This window comes from Procambarus clarkii, chromosome 5 (genome assembly GCF_040958095.1).
Source record: "Procambarus clarkii isolate CNS0578487 chromosome 5, FALCON_Pclarkii_2.0, whole genome shotgun sequence".
Taxonomy (NCBI): Eukaryota; Metazoa; Arthropoda; class Malacostraca; order Decapoda; family Cambaridae; genus Procambarus; species Procambarus clarkii.
Genome location: NC_091154.1, coordinates 33,711,143 through 33,730,123, shown reverse-complemented (window position 1 = coordinate 33,730,123; position 18,981 = coordinate 33,711,143). Strand labels below are relative to the sequence as shown.

The 18,981-nt window shown below is 38.2% G+C and overlaps 1 protein-coding gene across 1 annotated transcript in view; it reads right to left on the bottom strand.

The window, feature by feature from the left end:
- The window catches only part of LOC123762894 (ligand of Numb protein X 2), an 84,133-nt gene that overhangs the window by 6,019 nt on the left and 59,133 nt on the right, over positions 1–18,981 (bottom strand). The window contains exons 3-7 of the mRNA XM_045749656.2: positions 11,793–11,899; positions 9,219–9,459; positions 5,443–6,317; positions 4,718–4,840; positions 1–3,835 (exon numbers count right to left, since the gene is read on the bottom strand). The exon at positions 1–3,835 is cut by the window's left edge and continues 6,019 nt beyond it. Of these exons, the coding sequence (XP_045605612.1) occupies positions 3,353–3,835; positions 4,718–4,840; positions 5,443–6,317; positions 9,219–9,459; positions 11,793–11,899 (1,829 nt within the window). The 3' untranslated portion in view covers positions 1–3,352. The remainder of the gene's footprint in view (positions 3,836–4,717; positions 4,841–5,442; positions 6,318–9,218; positions 9,460–11,792; positions 11,900–18,981) is intronic.

Below are 18,981 nucleotides of genomic sequence, written 5' to 3'. Positions count from 1 at the left end.
AGGAAATTGCAATAACATGATATAGTATATCTATGAGAAAATCATTGTTTGACCCCTATCCTGCTCCAGTGATTTTCTCATAGATATATAGTATTGTGATTTCCCTGTGTAAATGTAGATACTATATAAAGAAAGTTAAAAAATTATATGAACATTGTATCAAATCATATAAAAAACACTTGTTTACTCAGAAGTGTAGACATCATTACGAAATCTGTTTCAGAGACTGACCCAATTTCTAGTGGTGAAACAAAAAACATTCCAGGACATGTGGATGTGTCAGACTGCACTTTTTGGTGGTAAATCTTTGCCTAAAAGCACCATCGTTTATTTTTAGGATGCTAAATTATATGTATCGTTTCATTCTCAAGGTGTTTTTATAATTATTCTTTAATTTCTTGCTATCATAGCAACATTATTCTCTTCACTACCCCCATAAAATAATTTTCTCATCTTCTCTTGTCATCATATAAAGCCTTTGCCATCTCTACAGCTATCTTTGTCAATTTACAATTGAATTTCATACACAAGTACTGTACTTTGAACTGTGTCATGAGAAGTAATTTATTTCTCCAGCTGACGTTTTATTCACTAAATGGCATACTCTTCAATTAATCCTCTAATTATTTTTACCCCCTCTCATATTTACGAGGCTCCACTTTTCAAATCTCACTTTATTTCAGTTTGCATAAACTTGCCACATCGAACCTTTCCTTAAAAACTTTCACCACATCCAGGTTTTTGTGATCTACATTTATTCCTTAACTATTCTACACATCCATAAAAGCCTGCCTTTGTTTTCTGGGTCTTGAACAGGTTCAGGTCTCGGATTCAAAGCCAGATTTTTCTTTTTACTGGATGAATTCATGAACATAGGTGAGCTGTGCTTGACTGAGTTCATGACAGTGGTCAGCATGTAAAGAGTGGTTTGCAGTGGCTCAAATCACTAGCTGTCTTCTACCCCACCCTAACTTATCTAGGAATGCTCAGCTAGTGATGCTTAGGGTGTTCTGTGTGATTGTGCCCTTCATAGCATTCCTGCTGTCAGAGACTGCATATTGACCTGTTTCAACACTCACTGGTGGAGAACTTTGGCAAGAATGAAGCTGCCTTCCAATTCCATGTTTCTCAGATTAAGCAAATAATTTGATTTGGTATTGACCCAAATTTATGGCATGTGTGTAATGAGACTTACAGATTCTCTCTCAAGAAGTACTGAAGGAAAGTCTTTAGGCTTGATGATTGCAAAAGTTAAGTCATACAACATTTCCATAGAAAACTGATGCAAATATCCCAAAATGATCAGGTGAGTAACACTTTTAGTTAAATGTTTTAAATTGTTGAGCATAAAAAGCTGGTTAGGCTTGATGCAGTGTTCCTAGCCTACAAATGAACAATCCTGGGATGCGACCCACAATAGTACTAATTTCCAGGTACATTACCTAATTACTGACAGGGAATCAGAGGAATTGGGTATACGAAAACCTCCCCCAAACATCTCATCCTGCTTGGAAATTAAGGCCAGAGCGAATCAGTTTTTCCAGTCACTACATTCGTAGCCACCTTGACAAGTATAATGTTATTGAAGGTGCCCAGAATATGTCCAGTGGAGGGTTTTACACATTTGCTCTTGGGATCTACTTAAGTGTACTTCAAGCTTGTGAAATGTATGAGAGACTGAAATCAGGCTGGCAATGTAGATATAATTGGGCCTACTGTAAATCCAGTGTCAAGGAATTTTGAAGTGGTGGTAAATAAAGAATTGCATGTTAATTAATATACAAAATATGAGTTAATCATAGGAATAATATTAACTTTGCCCTAGTAATTACCTAAGTGTAATTACCGAAGTACAGTATAGTTACAGGATGAGAGCTACGTTCGTGGTGTCCCATCTTCCCACCACTCTTTGTCGTATAAAATACCTAGTGATACCACATTTAAGATTATACTGTGCAGTTTTAGTTCTCGTAATACAGAAGGGACATGAATCCTCCGAGAAATTTACAGAAGGATGATCAAGCTAATACCCAGCATCATATATTTTTATTAGGTGAGCATGAGGTTAAACTATCTTGAGAAGTGCAGAATGATGGGTGATATTACTGAAGTGAATGACTGAATGAGACATAATAAGAGGAATATAAATGATGTGATCGAAACACAAGACAGAAAGGTCATAAGCAAGCATTAGCTAATTAATACTACAGCAGTATTTATGTTGCATAACCTGCCAGGTAGTATCACCTTGGAAAATGTTGAAACATAGTTAGACAGAGATATGAATGAAAATATTTGGGTTCCAGTGAGGTTTGCCTCATATTGACTGGTAGTTTAATGCAATGCTCCATGTACACGTGAGTGCAAGTGTTTAATAAGCGTTTAGAAAATCAGTCTTTTGGTCGAAGTTTAGGGAAGGTTTAACAATGATTCACTTAGTATACGAAAGGAATGAACCAATAAAATGCCATTTTGATGGAAATCCATCTACAGACAGACAGACATCACTTTTACCGATGAATACCATATACTGTATAAGAGGTGCTTTTGTCCTCATACTCGGAAATAACACCACAAATTAAAATGTATGCAAATTTCTAGATATTCTACAAAAATTCATTTGGATCAACTTTGTCAAAGATGACAATGCAATTCATAATTAAAAAAATACATTATTTTGAATTATTTGTTTATTTCTTGTAATTTATCATTTACCATCACATTTGTTTTGTAGGCTTATATTACTGTAGCAACATTGTTTGCTTAGGAAGCTACCATATAATAATAAATTTATAACAGATGTTTAAGTATAAAGTTCTGTACAAGACTGTTTATTGTTGTGTAATAGCTCAGATCTGTATCTGCTGTACATCAATAAAGGTGTATGCATGCTACCTGTCACCAAATTTTTTTAATGTAAATTCTTTTAGAAAAGGTAATTTTGTTATTGTAATTATGCATCACAACAAATTTAAATGTCTATTGAAATAATTATCACAAATATTGTGAATTAATTTTAACTTACAGGTAGCATTTAAAATTATGACTTGGTGTCTCAAAGAAATGGCTTGAGAAATAAGTACACTTTTAAGTAATATTTTACCATCAGATTTTACTAGAGCATGCAAGAACACATTATATATCTATGTATTGAAAAAAATAAATTCCTCCATTTAAATACGCTTAGCATTATCATTTTAGCTCCTTCAGAGACCATTTTTTTAAGTTTTATATTTAATTGTTTAGGTGCCAGAGGCACATTTTGACTGTTTTGATGCCCATCACTACTGGTACATCCATGTTTGATATTGCCTTTAACAGGAAGATCCTTTAGGAAAACAAACATTATAGGTCACAGTTCTGTACCCAGCCAGGAAACCACTTCAAGGTTAACTCTTTGTCCTGCCTGCTTTAGAAGACTGACAGCAGAGGCATGGCGAACTAGCTCCAGGGAGTGGCCATCTACTGACAGCAAACGGTCTCCACATCGTAACTTTCCTTCAAGGGCTGCAGGGGATGACTGCACTACAAACAGAACATGTATAGGTTCAGCCCCTCGCTGGGGATCAGAGCCACCAACTATACTGAAACCAAGGGAAGCCCCAGGAGCCCTGTGCAGTACAACACTCTTGGAGATGTGTAAAGAGCGTGGCAACTTTTGCCAATACAGCCAAGATGGTACAAAGTTGGCAGATCCCACAGATGTCTCAGGACCATCTAACAGAGAAAGTGTGACGCCTATCAATTCTGCCGTAGCCTTCAGTAGTGCAACTGCTTGTCCATGCGTTAGTCCAAGCAGCGACTGTCCATTTACCGATAGCAACACATCACCCTTCTGTGAGAAAAATATATTAGCAAAGTATGAAACAGTTTTTAATTCAAAAGTACAATGGTAACAAGTCTACAAATAAGGTACCTAACTTCATCTCAAATGCCTTAGAATTGACCCTTTCCTTAACAAACAACTGTAGTAACCACTTTCCAGCCTAACTAAACATCCTGATAACTTAAAATAATTAGCATAAGACTTAAAACCAAGACTAAATCTATATCGATTCATGAAATAAGGCAAACATGATAAAGTATTTAGTTTTATATCTAAATGCATTTGCAATAGAAAGACCAGTATTATTCTTATACTGCATCTTGCACCAGTAAAGTCTCACTTGGATAATATATAAATGATATACAGTGTATTATGGTATAATAGGTATGGACATAGGTTCTCTCGAAAGCATCAGCACAGGAAGTGTAAGTTAATCCCTAGTATTAAAAATCTTTTTTATGAAGACAGGGTAAGGGAACTTGGGTTACATTCTCTTGAGACAGGAAAAATATATTTCAAATTTACAAATGAATGAAAGGCATTTAGAAGGGATATATAAAGGCCTTGAGATTATCAACAGTTCAGAACTTGTAGCAATGGTTGTAAATTTGATGAATTTTTATTAAAAAATGATATAAGCAAAATTGGTTTGGCAATATAATTGAGGATGTGAATAAATTGTTTTAAAAACAGGATACATATATGAGCGAAAATGAATGGATTTAAATAGAACCTAACCTCTATGAGCCAGTAGGACTATATTTCAGTGTACCAGTTATTAATCATGTTATTAAGAATGATTACTAATTTCAAACTATTAAACAATTGCCAAAACCAAGCTCTAGTTTCATCATCACTCACGGCCTAAACCATACCACAATCGTGCCATACCTTGATGTTTCGACACCTTCCGACAGGACCCTGGGGGTTAATGTTGGCAATGTAGATGGGAGTGTCACCCTCGTTGCTGTTCACTCCACCACCAATCCTCATGCCCAGACTCTCCCTTACAATCTGAAAATATGAACCGTAACACATTTTATGTACATGTGTTAGCACGCATTGCTCTTCACTAGTACATCATAGATATAATAATGTTTCTCTTTATGATGCATGGTATTCTCAGTTGGTATTTTTAACTATTAGGTTGTGTTCTGAAAATGGAAATGATTATTTACGATATGTACAGTACGTAGAGTTACGCATGTTTTATCACGATGTTTATTTCCTCCATGAGTGACCCCCCATTCATTATATACATAAAATGTATCGTCAACGAGTCGTAAATTACATTGTAAATATTTTTAAAAGACACAGCTTAATGAAGCAAATTACAAAGTTATTATTTTAATTATGATTCTTAAGTTTCATTTCATGAACAGTATTGTATTGTACTAGCCCGTCCTCCAAGCAGACCCAAAAGTGATTCCATGCACCCGCCAAACCCCCCTGTTTATGAATGAAAAACGGTTTACACACAACTCGCAACTGATTTCGTTCGAACACTTCCGGAACAAGTGCTTCACTGACGAATTTTATTCGAACCACAACGCTGTAAATGCTTCACCCATTTATTTTTATTATTTTTAATGAACGAACCGTTAGTGTGTACATACCTTTTTAATGGTGACATTCTTCTGCTGAAGCTGATTGTTTTCAGTGTGCATTAAGCGTTTGAGTCCTGCCATGATATCAAGAGAGTCTTCAGGTGAGCGAGCACCTCTTGGAGTAGCAGGTAATGAAATGGAATCGTGGTGGAGACTGTGTTCAGATGATGACGGGTGTTGATCGCGGAGGTCCTGCTCCTGAGTAGGGTCAGCTGGCAACTGGTGATGATAGTGTTGGGAATCAACAGAAGTTGAGTGTCGATGGTGGTGGTGGTGGTGGTGGGTTGGAGGATGATGGTGACTGGATTCAGTGTCGTCAGTATCTGATGTGCAGTACCCAGGAGAGGAAGTGGTGGGTGAGCCACCTCTCGAGGGAGACCCAACGCCGCCACCAGCCTCAGAAGGCAAACGGGTGCTTGGTGAAGACATCATGGATGACACAAGACTGTGATCACTCAGAGAATCACAAGAAGCAGATCGCCCATATTCCATGGCACCACAACCACTGTCACTTGCACTTCTGTGGCCAGCAGATCCATGGAACTCGCTGTCAGTTGCTGAACTGTTGCGCCAGTACTCAGGGGAGTGGGCGGTCGTATCAGAGCCTGACACAAAGGCAACAGCCGGCCCGCGACTTACCACAAGGCTTACATGTGTATGACTCTGCTGTATGAGGCGCGAGGCATGGTCAAGGCGAGCATAGCGCACATCAGCACCATTGATGGCCAGGATGCGGTCGTGTGGGTGGAGTTGGCCGTCCTGTGCGGCCACAGAGCCATCAAGTACCTCCATGACGAAAATACCAGGCTCAGTACGCCTCCCTCCTAGCTTGAGCCCCAGCTGTCGGCTTGTTTCCTTGCATAAAGTTACTGCCACCATTTCCCCTGAAAAGATGAATATCAGTAATATTTAAAGACTTTATAATTTCATATAAATTGAAAGCAAACCTTCCCTGGAAATAACAATATTGTCAAAGATCACAAGCAAGCACTTTGAAAACATTTTGAAATATAATCTGTCATGATTTGGAATTTCTGTTGAAACGAAACATGTAAAACGGCAATAAAACTTGTTTCTAGACGATGGGTTTGTTATTAAATTTGGTCCGCCATATTGTCAGACTGCGTCACTTATGATGTGTCAACAAGACTACGATACCTCATTAAAAACACGAATTGATCGTAACGTTGAGTGATGTGACCGACTACGAGGTAGTAGGCTGTCTAATAAATCTCGGTATGAAACAAAATATGGTTGATTTTTGTCGTTCGTGATTGTGCCCTTGTTCAGGTGTACTGTGGTTGTGTCGTGTGTTGTATTGTATTTTGAGTGGTCATATGTAGTTGTCATCCGTGGTTTGTCATCTGTAGTTGAGCCATGTGTGGTTTGTCAAACACCTGCAACACAAGGACCTATCTTATTTCATTGCCCATTCAAAATCAGTTGACAGATGTAAACCTTACTTGCGCTCAAATTAAACACAAACTATCAGTACGCATGGAAATAAAGTAGATCAGGAAAAAAAGGTAGTATAAAAAGTAGCACGCGTATTAAAATGGGAACTCAACAGTGTGAATTTGATTGAAATCGCTGAGAGTCATTGGTAATTAGTTACGTCTTGGGAAATTTCACTACAATGAAGTAAAGGCTGCAAGACAGACAAGTGAACAAATAAAATGGCTGTATGGAAGCATGATGTGTGTCAACCGTGACGTCATCGTCCACGAATGCAAGAGCCTGAAGTCGCCAGTGTTGCAGAGGTGTACCTCATTTCTCGGTATGTATACACTCATATTTTACGTTAGTTCTTGACTATATTCAGGACTTAGTGGTCGGCTATACTTGCTAACTGTCCACTAAGCACTTGCGAGGGCCTTAATAACTCTCCTGCGGTTGACAGGCTAATGGTCAACAACAAACCGAGCCAATATCACCCGATGTCGCTCGGCAGAAACCGGCCCGGCGTCAGTTGTCAACCGGCTAGTCGATCGGTAGTGCCACGAAGTCAGTGTCCAAAGTTCCCAATGGAATGGTTCGGCCCCTATTGTTACTGGTGGGTAAAATTACACTGGCAGTTTATAGAGGAAGTGGGTCAAAAGAAGAGCCTCTGGGATTCCTCAATATCCGTTGATATTTTGTTACACTGTGGAAAGTTGTCAGGAGACATGTTTTAGTAAATGAGGTGAACTGTGCAGTGTTTAGGGAACTCTGTGCAGTGTTTAGGGAACTCTGTGCAATTTGAGGTTCAGTGGAAAAAAGACAGAATTTTTAGTGAAACTATGCAGTTTGGGGCAGTGAGAAACCCATAAATATTTGGTGAAAGGTTAGAACAGTATTTTGACGACAAAGACTAAAGGTGTTTATGGCGAATTGTGAGACAGTACAACTATTATTCGCGGAAATTTGTAATTAAGCAAACAGGAACAATTATACTTGTAGTGAGAATTACTTTGCTTAATGGTGGCTATAGAGAGAGCGTCAGTGGTGATCAAGTCAACTTTTTATCACCTGCTGCAGTACATGAGGAAGTGTTAATTAAAATGGTGACAGTGATAATAGTTAACAAATAATTGAAATTCTAAGGACATATCAAGCCCGACTTCAGTATCTTTTACTGCAACTGAAGGAAGATATGCTGAAAGAACCTGAGAGCGAATAGTGAAAAGATCCGTGCTTAACAAGAGGACGTCTGGGACATCTTAAATTGGTAAGTCAACTTTTGGTAGTTTTTTTTGTAGCTGTTAGGCGGTCACAAGTTGTAGTATAATAATCTTCCTTTGGGCGATCCTGTTATAATAATCTTACCTGTTATGGTAAGGGATTGACTTCCCCAGTGGGCTCCCCTTCACTCGTGTGATTAGCCTCGCTAAGAGGACAGGATTAGTCGCTGTTGTCTATATGAGCTTATTGAAATAATCGTGTATTACTCAGTGTTTCAGTTAATTCAATGTATAAAGATAGATCCACAACAAATAAGTTTCGGGAAAACTAGTGAAACAGGTTCAGGTGCAAATGGTTATGGGACATGTTTTTATATGTATCATTCCTATTCTTGTTAATGGTGATATTGTGGTTCTGACACAGTGGTGAAGCGTGCATAATTTATTGTAGGGTTGTGGTTATTCATGTCCACCTTTATGAATACAAATGTGTGGAAATACACTGTATGATTTACGAAATGTATATGCACAAAATAATAATGGTGTCTTCTAAAGAAAATACGAATACACGTCGAGTAACACAACCAGGATTTTCAGGAACGTACTCTTCGTCTCACAGCACTACAATCATCACAGGTGCCCCGAATTTCAAACAACGTAAATATAATAAAACTTACAATATATTTTGAAACTCCTCTCCACAAATATTTCATTGTAACGCGAGTAAGTTTTTATCATATCGGCAAAATAGTGTTTTATATCAAAGGGTGATAAAATCCAAGACGGCGCGTGAGTCGATGGTAACCGCTATAGCTATCTCAATGGCTAATTTGAACGCTGACAAGATAACAGATTTCACTATCTGTTCTTTTTTATATTAGTATTAAAATTCCTGTCAACACAGTTTCAGTTCAGATTTGCAATACTCTACCCTCAGTTTTTTTTTATAACCGGCTAATTGTAAAAAAGTTTTAGAACAAATTCTCATTCAGAAGTAGTGTAAGAAGTAATTATACTAAAGATGGGGGAAGTAATAAGTTACACAGTATTGGGCTGATAAGTATTGTTTAAGATTTGTAATGAATCAAAGGCTACTTTTGCTGGCTAAAATGGTTTAATGTATACCTTGATGATGCGGTGGAGCACTTGTTGACTGAGGCGAGGCTGCTCGGTAAGCCTCAATCCTTTCCCTATAGACACCGAGCCTGAGCACCGTCTGGGGACGCCTCAGAGCCTGACACACCACCTGGTGAGTGGCTGACGTCATGTCTACACCGTCCACCTCGATGATCTGGTCGCCAGGCTGCAGGCGGCCATCTTGGGCCACCAACCCGTCTGGGAACACCTCCTGCACCACCACACATCGCTGTAGATATTCATAGCCGGTTAAGAATAATCATGTAGGCAATTGAATTAGTTTGTTATCGAACCCATCCTATGTGCGGTTGGGGGGGGGGGAAGAGTAGGTTAATCACATAATGGGTTCATGAACTAGACCCCGATGTTCTTTGGGGAAAGTAATTCAAATAATATTTTAAATTTGTGGTAAACTAGTTAGAATCGGTTTGCATTTGCTTCGGATTTATTTGTGATAATTTTGTGTATTCATTTCGCTCTTTAAAATGCTATAATTTTAGTTGAGAACGTGAACACGTAAAAGTAGCGTGAAATCACACGCAAGTTGGGATATAACGTGAAACGAAAAACAATATATTGTGAATCACTTTCATTGTATATGGAAAGAAAGTACATATACATAAAAAGTAAAAGTATTTTTTTCTTTTATACAGCCTGTCGTCTCGAGCTGCCGCAAGGGACAGAAAATGTATTGAAACACCCGGACCTAATCTAACCTAACCGAGCGACCTATTAATAGAAACCTAAATGTTTGTGAGGGGGCACAAGCTCGAAAAACATATCGCATTTTGATGTTAAAATCCTCAACGGACAAAATATGATTTATATTTTACACCACATTCAAAATACACACATTTCATCTTTTCTATGCGTGGGTCGCTTGGTAAGGTTTGATTAGATTCGGGTGTTTTGGTACAATATTTTCTGTCCGTGGCGGCAACTCGAAAGGACGGGCTGGTACATAAATTCTTGTATTGTGCTAAAAAACTAAATAATTCATAGCATACATAATGAGATGAAGATGTATTACAATTATTTGGGGGTACATGCGGATTTATTTACAACCTCACTGTATAGCTTATCCTAATCACGCGATTATGTTGACCTGTTGTTTTTCATAGAAAAAAACATGGAAAATATTCATACAGTAACTATAGGCAATGTTCAAGTTACCGAAGAAACAAGGTAAAACTGCATGCACATGTGTCTAGCAGTTGCATAAATTACATATGTGAGAAAAAGAACATATTTTCATTGAATTTGCCTAAGAGGCTACAATGTCTAATGGTCTCGACTAGGACAGGAAGCCGACGGCTCGTCAAAGGTCACACCTACTGTTCCTGAAAAAAATTTCCAAATTAATTTTTAACTCCAGTATTATCTTGGCATTGATAGCTTCAGCTTGTGGACGATTACATGGGTTTACTACCATATGGGTGTTATAGCATCCCCTGTCATCAATCCTATATTGCGCCTTCTTGAGGTTGTTGCCCCTTGTATGAGTTACATTGGACATTTAAATTATTCTGAATATATTAAGTATTTGTTCTGGATCTTTCAATTTGATCAGCTTCTCGATGAGATCAGCCCTGTCAGGTCCGGTGTCAAGTGTTACGCCTGGGTCCCTCAACCTTTCCTGTGATAATTTTTTGTGGCTCTGCGTTCATCCTTTCCAAAGTAGATACTGTATGTTCTATTGACCTCGTGCTTTTTTTTGTTTTGCTTTACCCACTGTTTTATTAATTTTTAGTATCCTGCCGTTTATTCCAAATGCTTTCAATTTCTGCGAATATTTCGTGGGTGCTTTGTTATCAAAAGTTTAGAAAATTTCACAGAGACTATCTACTGGAAGTCCTTTTATGTGTGTGGTTGGTTACCGTTTCCAAAAACGTAGGTAGGCTTTGATTTTTACAAAACCATGTTGTGTTGATTTTGCTTGATTGTGCACTGTGAGGTGGTGAATGGTTTCCTCCATTAAGATTCTCTACGCGAGCTTACAAATTTGTGAGAATAGTGATGATTCTATTATATTATATTCTTCTATTCTTATAGTGGTGATGATGAATAGGGGTGATTTGCTTAGATTTCTGCTGAACTTTTTCTGCCTTGCTGAAGTTGGAGGTGACATTTCCATATGTTACGCATTTGATTTATGTCAGGACCAGACAGTTTCACAATTATATACATTCTGCTTTTGTTATCAACTACAACTCTGTGGGACCTGATCTCTTTAACAATTAAAAACTAAGTAGGCTAAAAAAAAATTAAATTATAACATAATCGTACTTAAAATTTTATTTTAATTAAATTGAAATTGAAATTGAAATAAGTTTATTGAGGTAAAATACACACAAAGGGATGAGGTAGCTCAAGCTATTATCACCCCGTTCAGTACATCGTGTTAATACATACATATAAACACATCACAAACAATAAACATATTACCAAACATTCTGAGAGATAAACATCTACATTTCCTAAAATTGAAATTGTATGTCAAAAGCAAGCGAAGAAACAGAAGAATACAAAGGAGATTAAAGTAAAAGAGGAGGGGCTACTCACTAGAGGAGTGTCGGCGCCGCCTACTATAGTGATGCCTAGAGTTGTTGGTCCTCTTGGGATCTCGATGTGCGAGATCTCCCCCTCCAAGATGGGCAGCCGGGTGATGCCTGTCGATGTAAAGCAAGCCGCTCAGACAAATGTTAGGTATCAAAGTAACACATGTATTGGTAAACGGTAACATAAACGTAAGTGAGGCGAGGATTTCTTTTTGTAATATTTTTTTAGAATAACTTATTGGAAATGCAAAGTTACCAACTTAGCAGAGCATAACTTCAGAGAAGGGAAAATATAAATCTGAGTTTTAAGTAATTATCGTGATAAATCGCTATGATAATACAACATGGCAATATAACAGGTTGAGTTAAAAAGCTCCACAGACCGTCTTTTTTTTAATAAATAAAATCAAAGATGTTGAGACATAGTTCTCGTTGGTGCGAGATTCAACAAGTGTCGTTGCGTCCCCATCTGTCAGCAGTATGTCAATTCAGCATACGTATTATAGATGATAGCGGTAACCCCTAATAATTTGTTATTTTACTGCAAATTGGTAAAACACAACCACTTTCATTAAAGCTGATATACCGTTGCAAATTTTCTTTTGCATATGAGTATATAAGTTATGTTTGACATTTCTGAAAATTTCGAACAAGACTGATATATTTCAGTATTGACCGATGAAAACTGAAATATAGTAACCATCTTTTCTAGTTCATATTTGTAGGTCAGACTACATGAATACATCGAAACGCTTCTCGCTATATACACAGTTTACTTTTACTCTCAACTCTTGAGTATCATTTTGTCATGCCTTGAGGCTCGTATTCAAATTTGAGGTAGAGTACTTGCTTAAATGGACATTCAGAATTAGATGTGAATACGCATTTTGATAGATCAATTTATAGTGTACCACACTAACCCCGCAAATAAGAAGAGGCATCCATTTTTGCCCGTCTGACTTGGACATGTATAAACACGTCAAAGTTAGACGGGCAAAGATGGATGCCTCTTTTTTTTTTGGGGGGGGGGGAATCATACTGAGTTAGTGTGGTACACTAACAAGGGAACAGAGGTGAAAACTAATTATTAATGCCTTTGTGGTTCACTTTAATAATTGTTTTCAGTATCAGAGTAGTGGGCAAATGGATTGCGCTGAACAAGGGCGGATCTACTATGAAACTAACGAAGCTTAAGCTTCAGAAGCCGATTTTATTCACATTGGTTAAAAATATTGGGTTCATATCTCAGATTTAATCAAAATCTGAGATGTAGTGGTTAAATAAAAAGTATAGTGATTTGTCTTGAAGCAACCCCACTGAAGAAGTTAACATTAGTTACTCAGCCCTGGTTGCGAAGGGGGTCCCCCGTAACGGTTCAAGCAGGGCCTCACAAATTGTAGGTCCGTTACTGGTTGGTATAGACTACACAGAGCTTCAAATGTAGATAGAACAGAAGTAAATAGCTTCGGGAACCGGTATCTGTCGATTGAAGATTTAGAGGCGGGACCAAAGAGCTGAAGTTCTTCAAGCACAGTTAGACGAATACTTTCATCTTCGTTGAACTCAAAACTTCAAAAAGTGCTTTAATTATCGTTATATGTGCTTTGTCTAAAACATATTGGACTTGACGATCGCTAGCTAGCCTATGTAATTGTAATCAAATAAAAACAATAATGGATAAAATTTTATCTCCGAGGATTGCTCGGGAGAAATAATTAACATTGTTGCAGGAAATACCAGGCACTAGGAAACCTTTTTTCTCTATCATTTATTGACTGAAAATTTAGCAGCACTTGCAACCTCAAAAATTTCTCATCAAATTCCAATAATTTCGAGATTTTGTCTTAGAAAATTTCACGGGATTCTGGTCGTCAGAATACAAGATAGTAATCATTTATGCAGTAGCGTCTCTGGTGGCTCGTCTTTCTTGAGCGGATAATGGTAAAATTCATACAACAGAACTGGAAACAGCAAATTTATTAATTTTTTTCAGGGAAAATTATTGGAAAATGCATTATTCTTTTAAGAAATTGTAATTACTGACATGGTAAAATTGATAAGATATCTAGGAATTGCCAAACTCAATTATGCCTAGCATGTTTCTAAAACTTTTGGTATGGCCACCTTTATGAACTTCATTACTTGAAGTATATAGTTTTAACTCGAACATTTTTAGACGGTTAAACGTTGCAAGTCATCGAAAATAATTCGCTGCGAGACCAAAAAATTGACTGAATCGACAAAATATAATAACTGATATGCATTGAAAGGTGCATTATTTAAAGAGGGGAAAATGAATTTGTTTAATTCACATAATAAAATTGTGTCGTACGATATCTTCAATAATGCAAAACACGAATTACACGCAGCGGCGCACATTCGAAATACAATTGTCTCGTTTAAAGTCTGGGGGAACGTAAAAGAAAGGACAAAAGAATATTGTGTCAGTAGTGGCTGGCTTGTCTTGAATACATAATGAAAATGGAAAGTGTTGAAATTGACTTTTTTTTTTTTTACTTTATTCTATACTGTAGCCTAGTTTTTTTTTATTTTGTGCTAAAACAATGTTGAATTTTGTTAATATTATAACCCATCATAATGAGACAGACATTGCAGCCAAATTAGCGTGCAACAAAGATGAAGTTGAATTAGATCTAGGTATCCCCGTCTCTACTGTCAAAACTGTATTGGTTCAAACATTCAGGTCTGATAGGTAAGAAATTACTGACTCCCAACGACCTGAAAGTACTAGTATTGAAAGCTATGATTTGTTCAGATCTGAAACCTATATCTATGGGCAGCACAAAACGTTCACCAGACTGTGCGACACAGTGGTTGCAAGGATCAGGTTGGGTTACCGTTACCTGTGGCAGGTGGCTACAGGTGACGGATCTCCCAATCCTGAGCACCCCAGGTGCAAACTCTGTGAGCAGGAACTGCGGCATGATCTCTCACACTACATCACCAAATGCCCAGTCATTAGACCTTTCAGACCAGTTGGCATGAGGTACCTGGAGCTTTGCAATTACTTTATTCACTCTCGTATTCTTGAGGATATCCTCATATTGCACCCAAAATTTGGCAGTGCAGGATACTAAACATATGGCCCTGTATGACTAACCATCCTGCGAGATGGGAATTTTTATTACCACTGCTACCTTATTCACTCTTGTGTTGATGATATCCTCAAAATGCATCCGGAGTCTGCCAGTGCAGACTGCCCATCACATGCCTCTGTATGACTAACCATCCTGTGTAATGGGGATTTTTTAGCATCACCTAGTTAGCTTTTTTAACACTCTGTACTCCACTTCATATAGTCTAGGGTAGCTGCACCAATCCAGATGTACCTTACGTATTAATAAAAAAAGTTAATATTATCTACCATATCTTGAACATCATCTCAATATTATTCCCAACATTTACCTACATGAAGAGAATGCCCTGTCAGTCGATCTGACCACTACCTACGGCCCACTCGTGGTATTTACAACCTACATATCCCCAAGCCAGCACTCTATACCGCCAAGAGCAATTCATAAGGTTACTTAAAGTGCTTGTTACTTAAACAATCTTGTCATCTGTGTATTGTGTTAAAATTCATGAAGAAATGTGTACTACGTGGAAGCTACACTGTATGATAGGAGGAGGTTCATAGATGAGGATTGAAATTATCAGGAGGAACCACCAAGCTTGTATGACAATATAACACTTAGAAGAGATGTGAGAAAAGATAAACAGCTGGAACAAACGACGGAGTTAGAGGCAGCCAGCTACTTGGACCATCAGATACCGAATAACGACCCTTCAAGAAGCTATGGCGTCTCTTTACCGCCATGTCAGAGTGGATGGACATTATACATGGTGTGTATGATGAACATTTTATTAGGTATATTTTTGTACAGCGTCTATTAGTAAATAATATAAAAAAAATGAAAATTGTTGATTATGAAGTTTTCTGTATAATTATGAAAAATAGTTTGAAGTTTTTGGAAAAATTTGATTTGAGGATGTTTATAACCTTCCCGGCTTGGTGCCTTCTTTTGATAATTACTTACCTACATGTCTGTATGTTGATATGATAATTTTTGTATACATGTGTGTTATGAGGATGTTTGTATGACTGTTGATATTTTTGTTGAGGATATTTGTATGCCTGTGTGCTGATATGAGGGTTGTTTGCCTGTGTACTCACCTAGTTGTGCTTTGGCTCTTTGGTCCCGCCTCTTAACTGTCAATCAACTTGGTAAAGATTTGTGTATTAATATGAGGATGTATGCCTGTGTTGATATGAATAGGTTTGTATGTCTGTGTGTTGATATGAGGATGTTTGGATGCCTGTGTGTGTTGATATGAGGCTGCTTCTCTGTGTTCATCTGTTATTTTTGGTTCATTGCTCATCTGCTCCTTTATGGTTTTTGGTTCAGTGCTTATTTTTGGGTTCAGTGTATAGTGCTGAACTACGGTATTTGTTATTTTGGGTTCAGTGTTGTAACTTAGCTTACCCTGACAATTTCTCATCCATTAGCTTAAATATATTTGTCCCAGGAAGGTAAGAAAGATGCAAATGATTCTCCCACATTTGAAAATTATGTGCTACCTCGCTTTCACCTTCCGTGTGAAGATAAGATTTCTAGGACCTTTCCCATTTCCTCCGTCCTCTTCTTCCCGTACTCACTTTTTTTTCTACCTAGTTTTCACTTCTTCCTTCTCTACCTCACTTTCACTTCTTTCTTCGTCCTTCCTTGTTTTCGCCCTGCACTCCCTTCTTTCCTATCATTTTTAGTTCTTTCTCCTTCCTTATCTTTCCTATCTCACTTGCATTTCTTTCTTCCTCATCCTCTTCCCTTTCTCCCTTCTTTTCTGCCTCACCGTCTTCCTCATATTCTTTCTCTCACTTCTTTTCTATCTCATTTTCGTATCTTTATCTCCTTTCCCTAGCTCACTTTGACCTCATTCTTCTTCTCTCGCTTCCTCCTTTCTCTTTCTCAGCCTCCTCGCAGGAACTCTGCTAGCATGGTGAAATATGTCTACACCCGCCGGCTCAGTCTGGAAATTGCAATATTCCGAATAGGACAGGAATACTCTGGACTGAAGAGCTGTTTCCTCAGTAATAATGACAAGTCGAGCAAGGCTCAAGCGCCTCGTTAAATAGTTTAAAAATTCCACGACTTAAATGCGTCTATTGTTCTATCATGCAACGTTGCAGGAGTTTGCGAATTTTAATGACATTTTGAAAAATGACAAGTTGTCTGATTCCTTAAAAATTTACTCGTTCACTTTTTGGACGTTAAGAATACGAAAGTGTAGAGAATAGTTAATGGTCACAAAGATTAGTCAAAATTCAATTGGACAACTGGATATTGGATTAATAATTAAAGCTGCCATGCAGCTCATAGGAGTAGGGCTCGAAATCCTTCTCAAAGACGGACTTGGTTCTGGAACACAATCAAGTATAATATTGCATAGTTTATGCTGTCGCTCAGCATCACCCTTGATGTAATTTGTTGTTAACAGTTGAATATAGAGATTGATAATTAGTAATGTTATGAGACAAATGAGAGGGTACATTGTAATAATACTTGGTCTTACTTGGCGCAAATTCCTTCTACAGCGACCGACTGTAAGAGAAAACCTGCTGTACTCTGGTTGTGTCTTAACACTGGTCAGTCTTCAGCTTTATTTAGGTCTGTTGCTGCTACCATGTATACATCATGAGTGCTGATGTAATTAATATTAATGATACTGCCTAAGGGGAAGTTAATTGATGCACATGGTACGTTAGGTGTTAGACGAGTGACAATATTGGTAGGGAGGGAGGGTGAACAATGGGTGTGGGTGCACGTAGCGTGTTATTGTGTTGAGTATGGTGGACGGTTATGAGGAGGGAAGATGCCAGGTGATGGTGAATACGTTGTGTGTCATTGCCTAGGGTAGCGAGAGGGGTAAAACATACGCCGCTAATATTCCTAGAATTATTACTAGGGGAGAGGGAATGTTTGCCGCTATTGTAGGGTGAAGAGAATTTAGTGAATGAATTTTGTTACTGTTGAGTTTAAGCGAATCCGGAATAATACTTTTTGTATACTTTTGCATAGGAAATAGAATAAGAGGTGGTCAGTATTCCTGTACTGGTCTAGTTGTGCTTGTGAAAGTTGAGTTTCGGCTCTTTGGTCCCGCCTCTCAACTGTCAACTGGTGTACAGATTCTTGAGCTTATTTGACTCTATAAAATATACATTTGAAACTGTGTGTATGGAGTCAGCCTCCAGCACATCGCTGCTTAATGTATTGCATTTGTTAACTACTCTGACACTGAAAAAATTCTTTCTAATATGTCTGTGGCTCATTTGGGTACAGAGTTTCCACCTGTGTTCCCTTGTTCGCGTACCACCCGTCCATTGTATGTAACCACGTACCACCCGTGTATATTGTGCTGATTGTATGATTGACAATGGGGAAACAGTTGGTTTAATGTTATAAAATATTTGTTGATTTCTTATTTTTTTACGAGTACTGTACGAGTATATAGTTTCCAATTTTCAATGACAGGAAGCGTGGTAAATTTATCGAGGCCTTCCTAGTCGTTCAACCTGTTCTCTTGAATAAAACATTGTATTGTGACGTATAAATTCCCACCGTCAAAATATGATGTATTGTAGATCATAACGTGTCTCAAAAGTGACGCACTTCCCCGTTTTCTATTCATGGGTCCTCGGTTAGGTTAGGTTCGGGCAATGTAGTACATCATTTTTTGTGACATTGTGGGAACTCGAGAGGACGGACTGGACTAACTACTGACCAAGCAAACCCACAACAGTTTACTCGAACGCCTCGCTCTGCTGGAAACTCGAACCCAGGACCATCTGGCCGTGAGTCGACTATGTTGATCATTGCGCTACGGTAGGAGAACAGGTGAATCGTGCATATTTTCCTTAATGTATTCAAGTAGATATACGCTTACTATTGAAGTAGTATGCCTAGCCACTTGGGCTGGACGGTAGAGCGACAGTCTTGCTTCATGCAGGTCGGCGTTCAATCCCCCGACCATCCAAGTGGCTGGGCACCATTCCTTCCCTGCCCCGTCCCATCCTAAATCCTTATCCTGACCCCCCTTTCCAAGTGCTATATAGTCGTAATGGCTTGGCGCTTTCCCCCTGATAGTTCCAATTGAAGGCAAGTAATTGTACACTG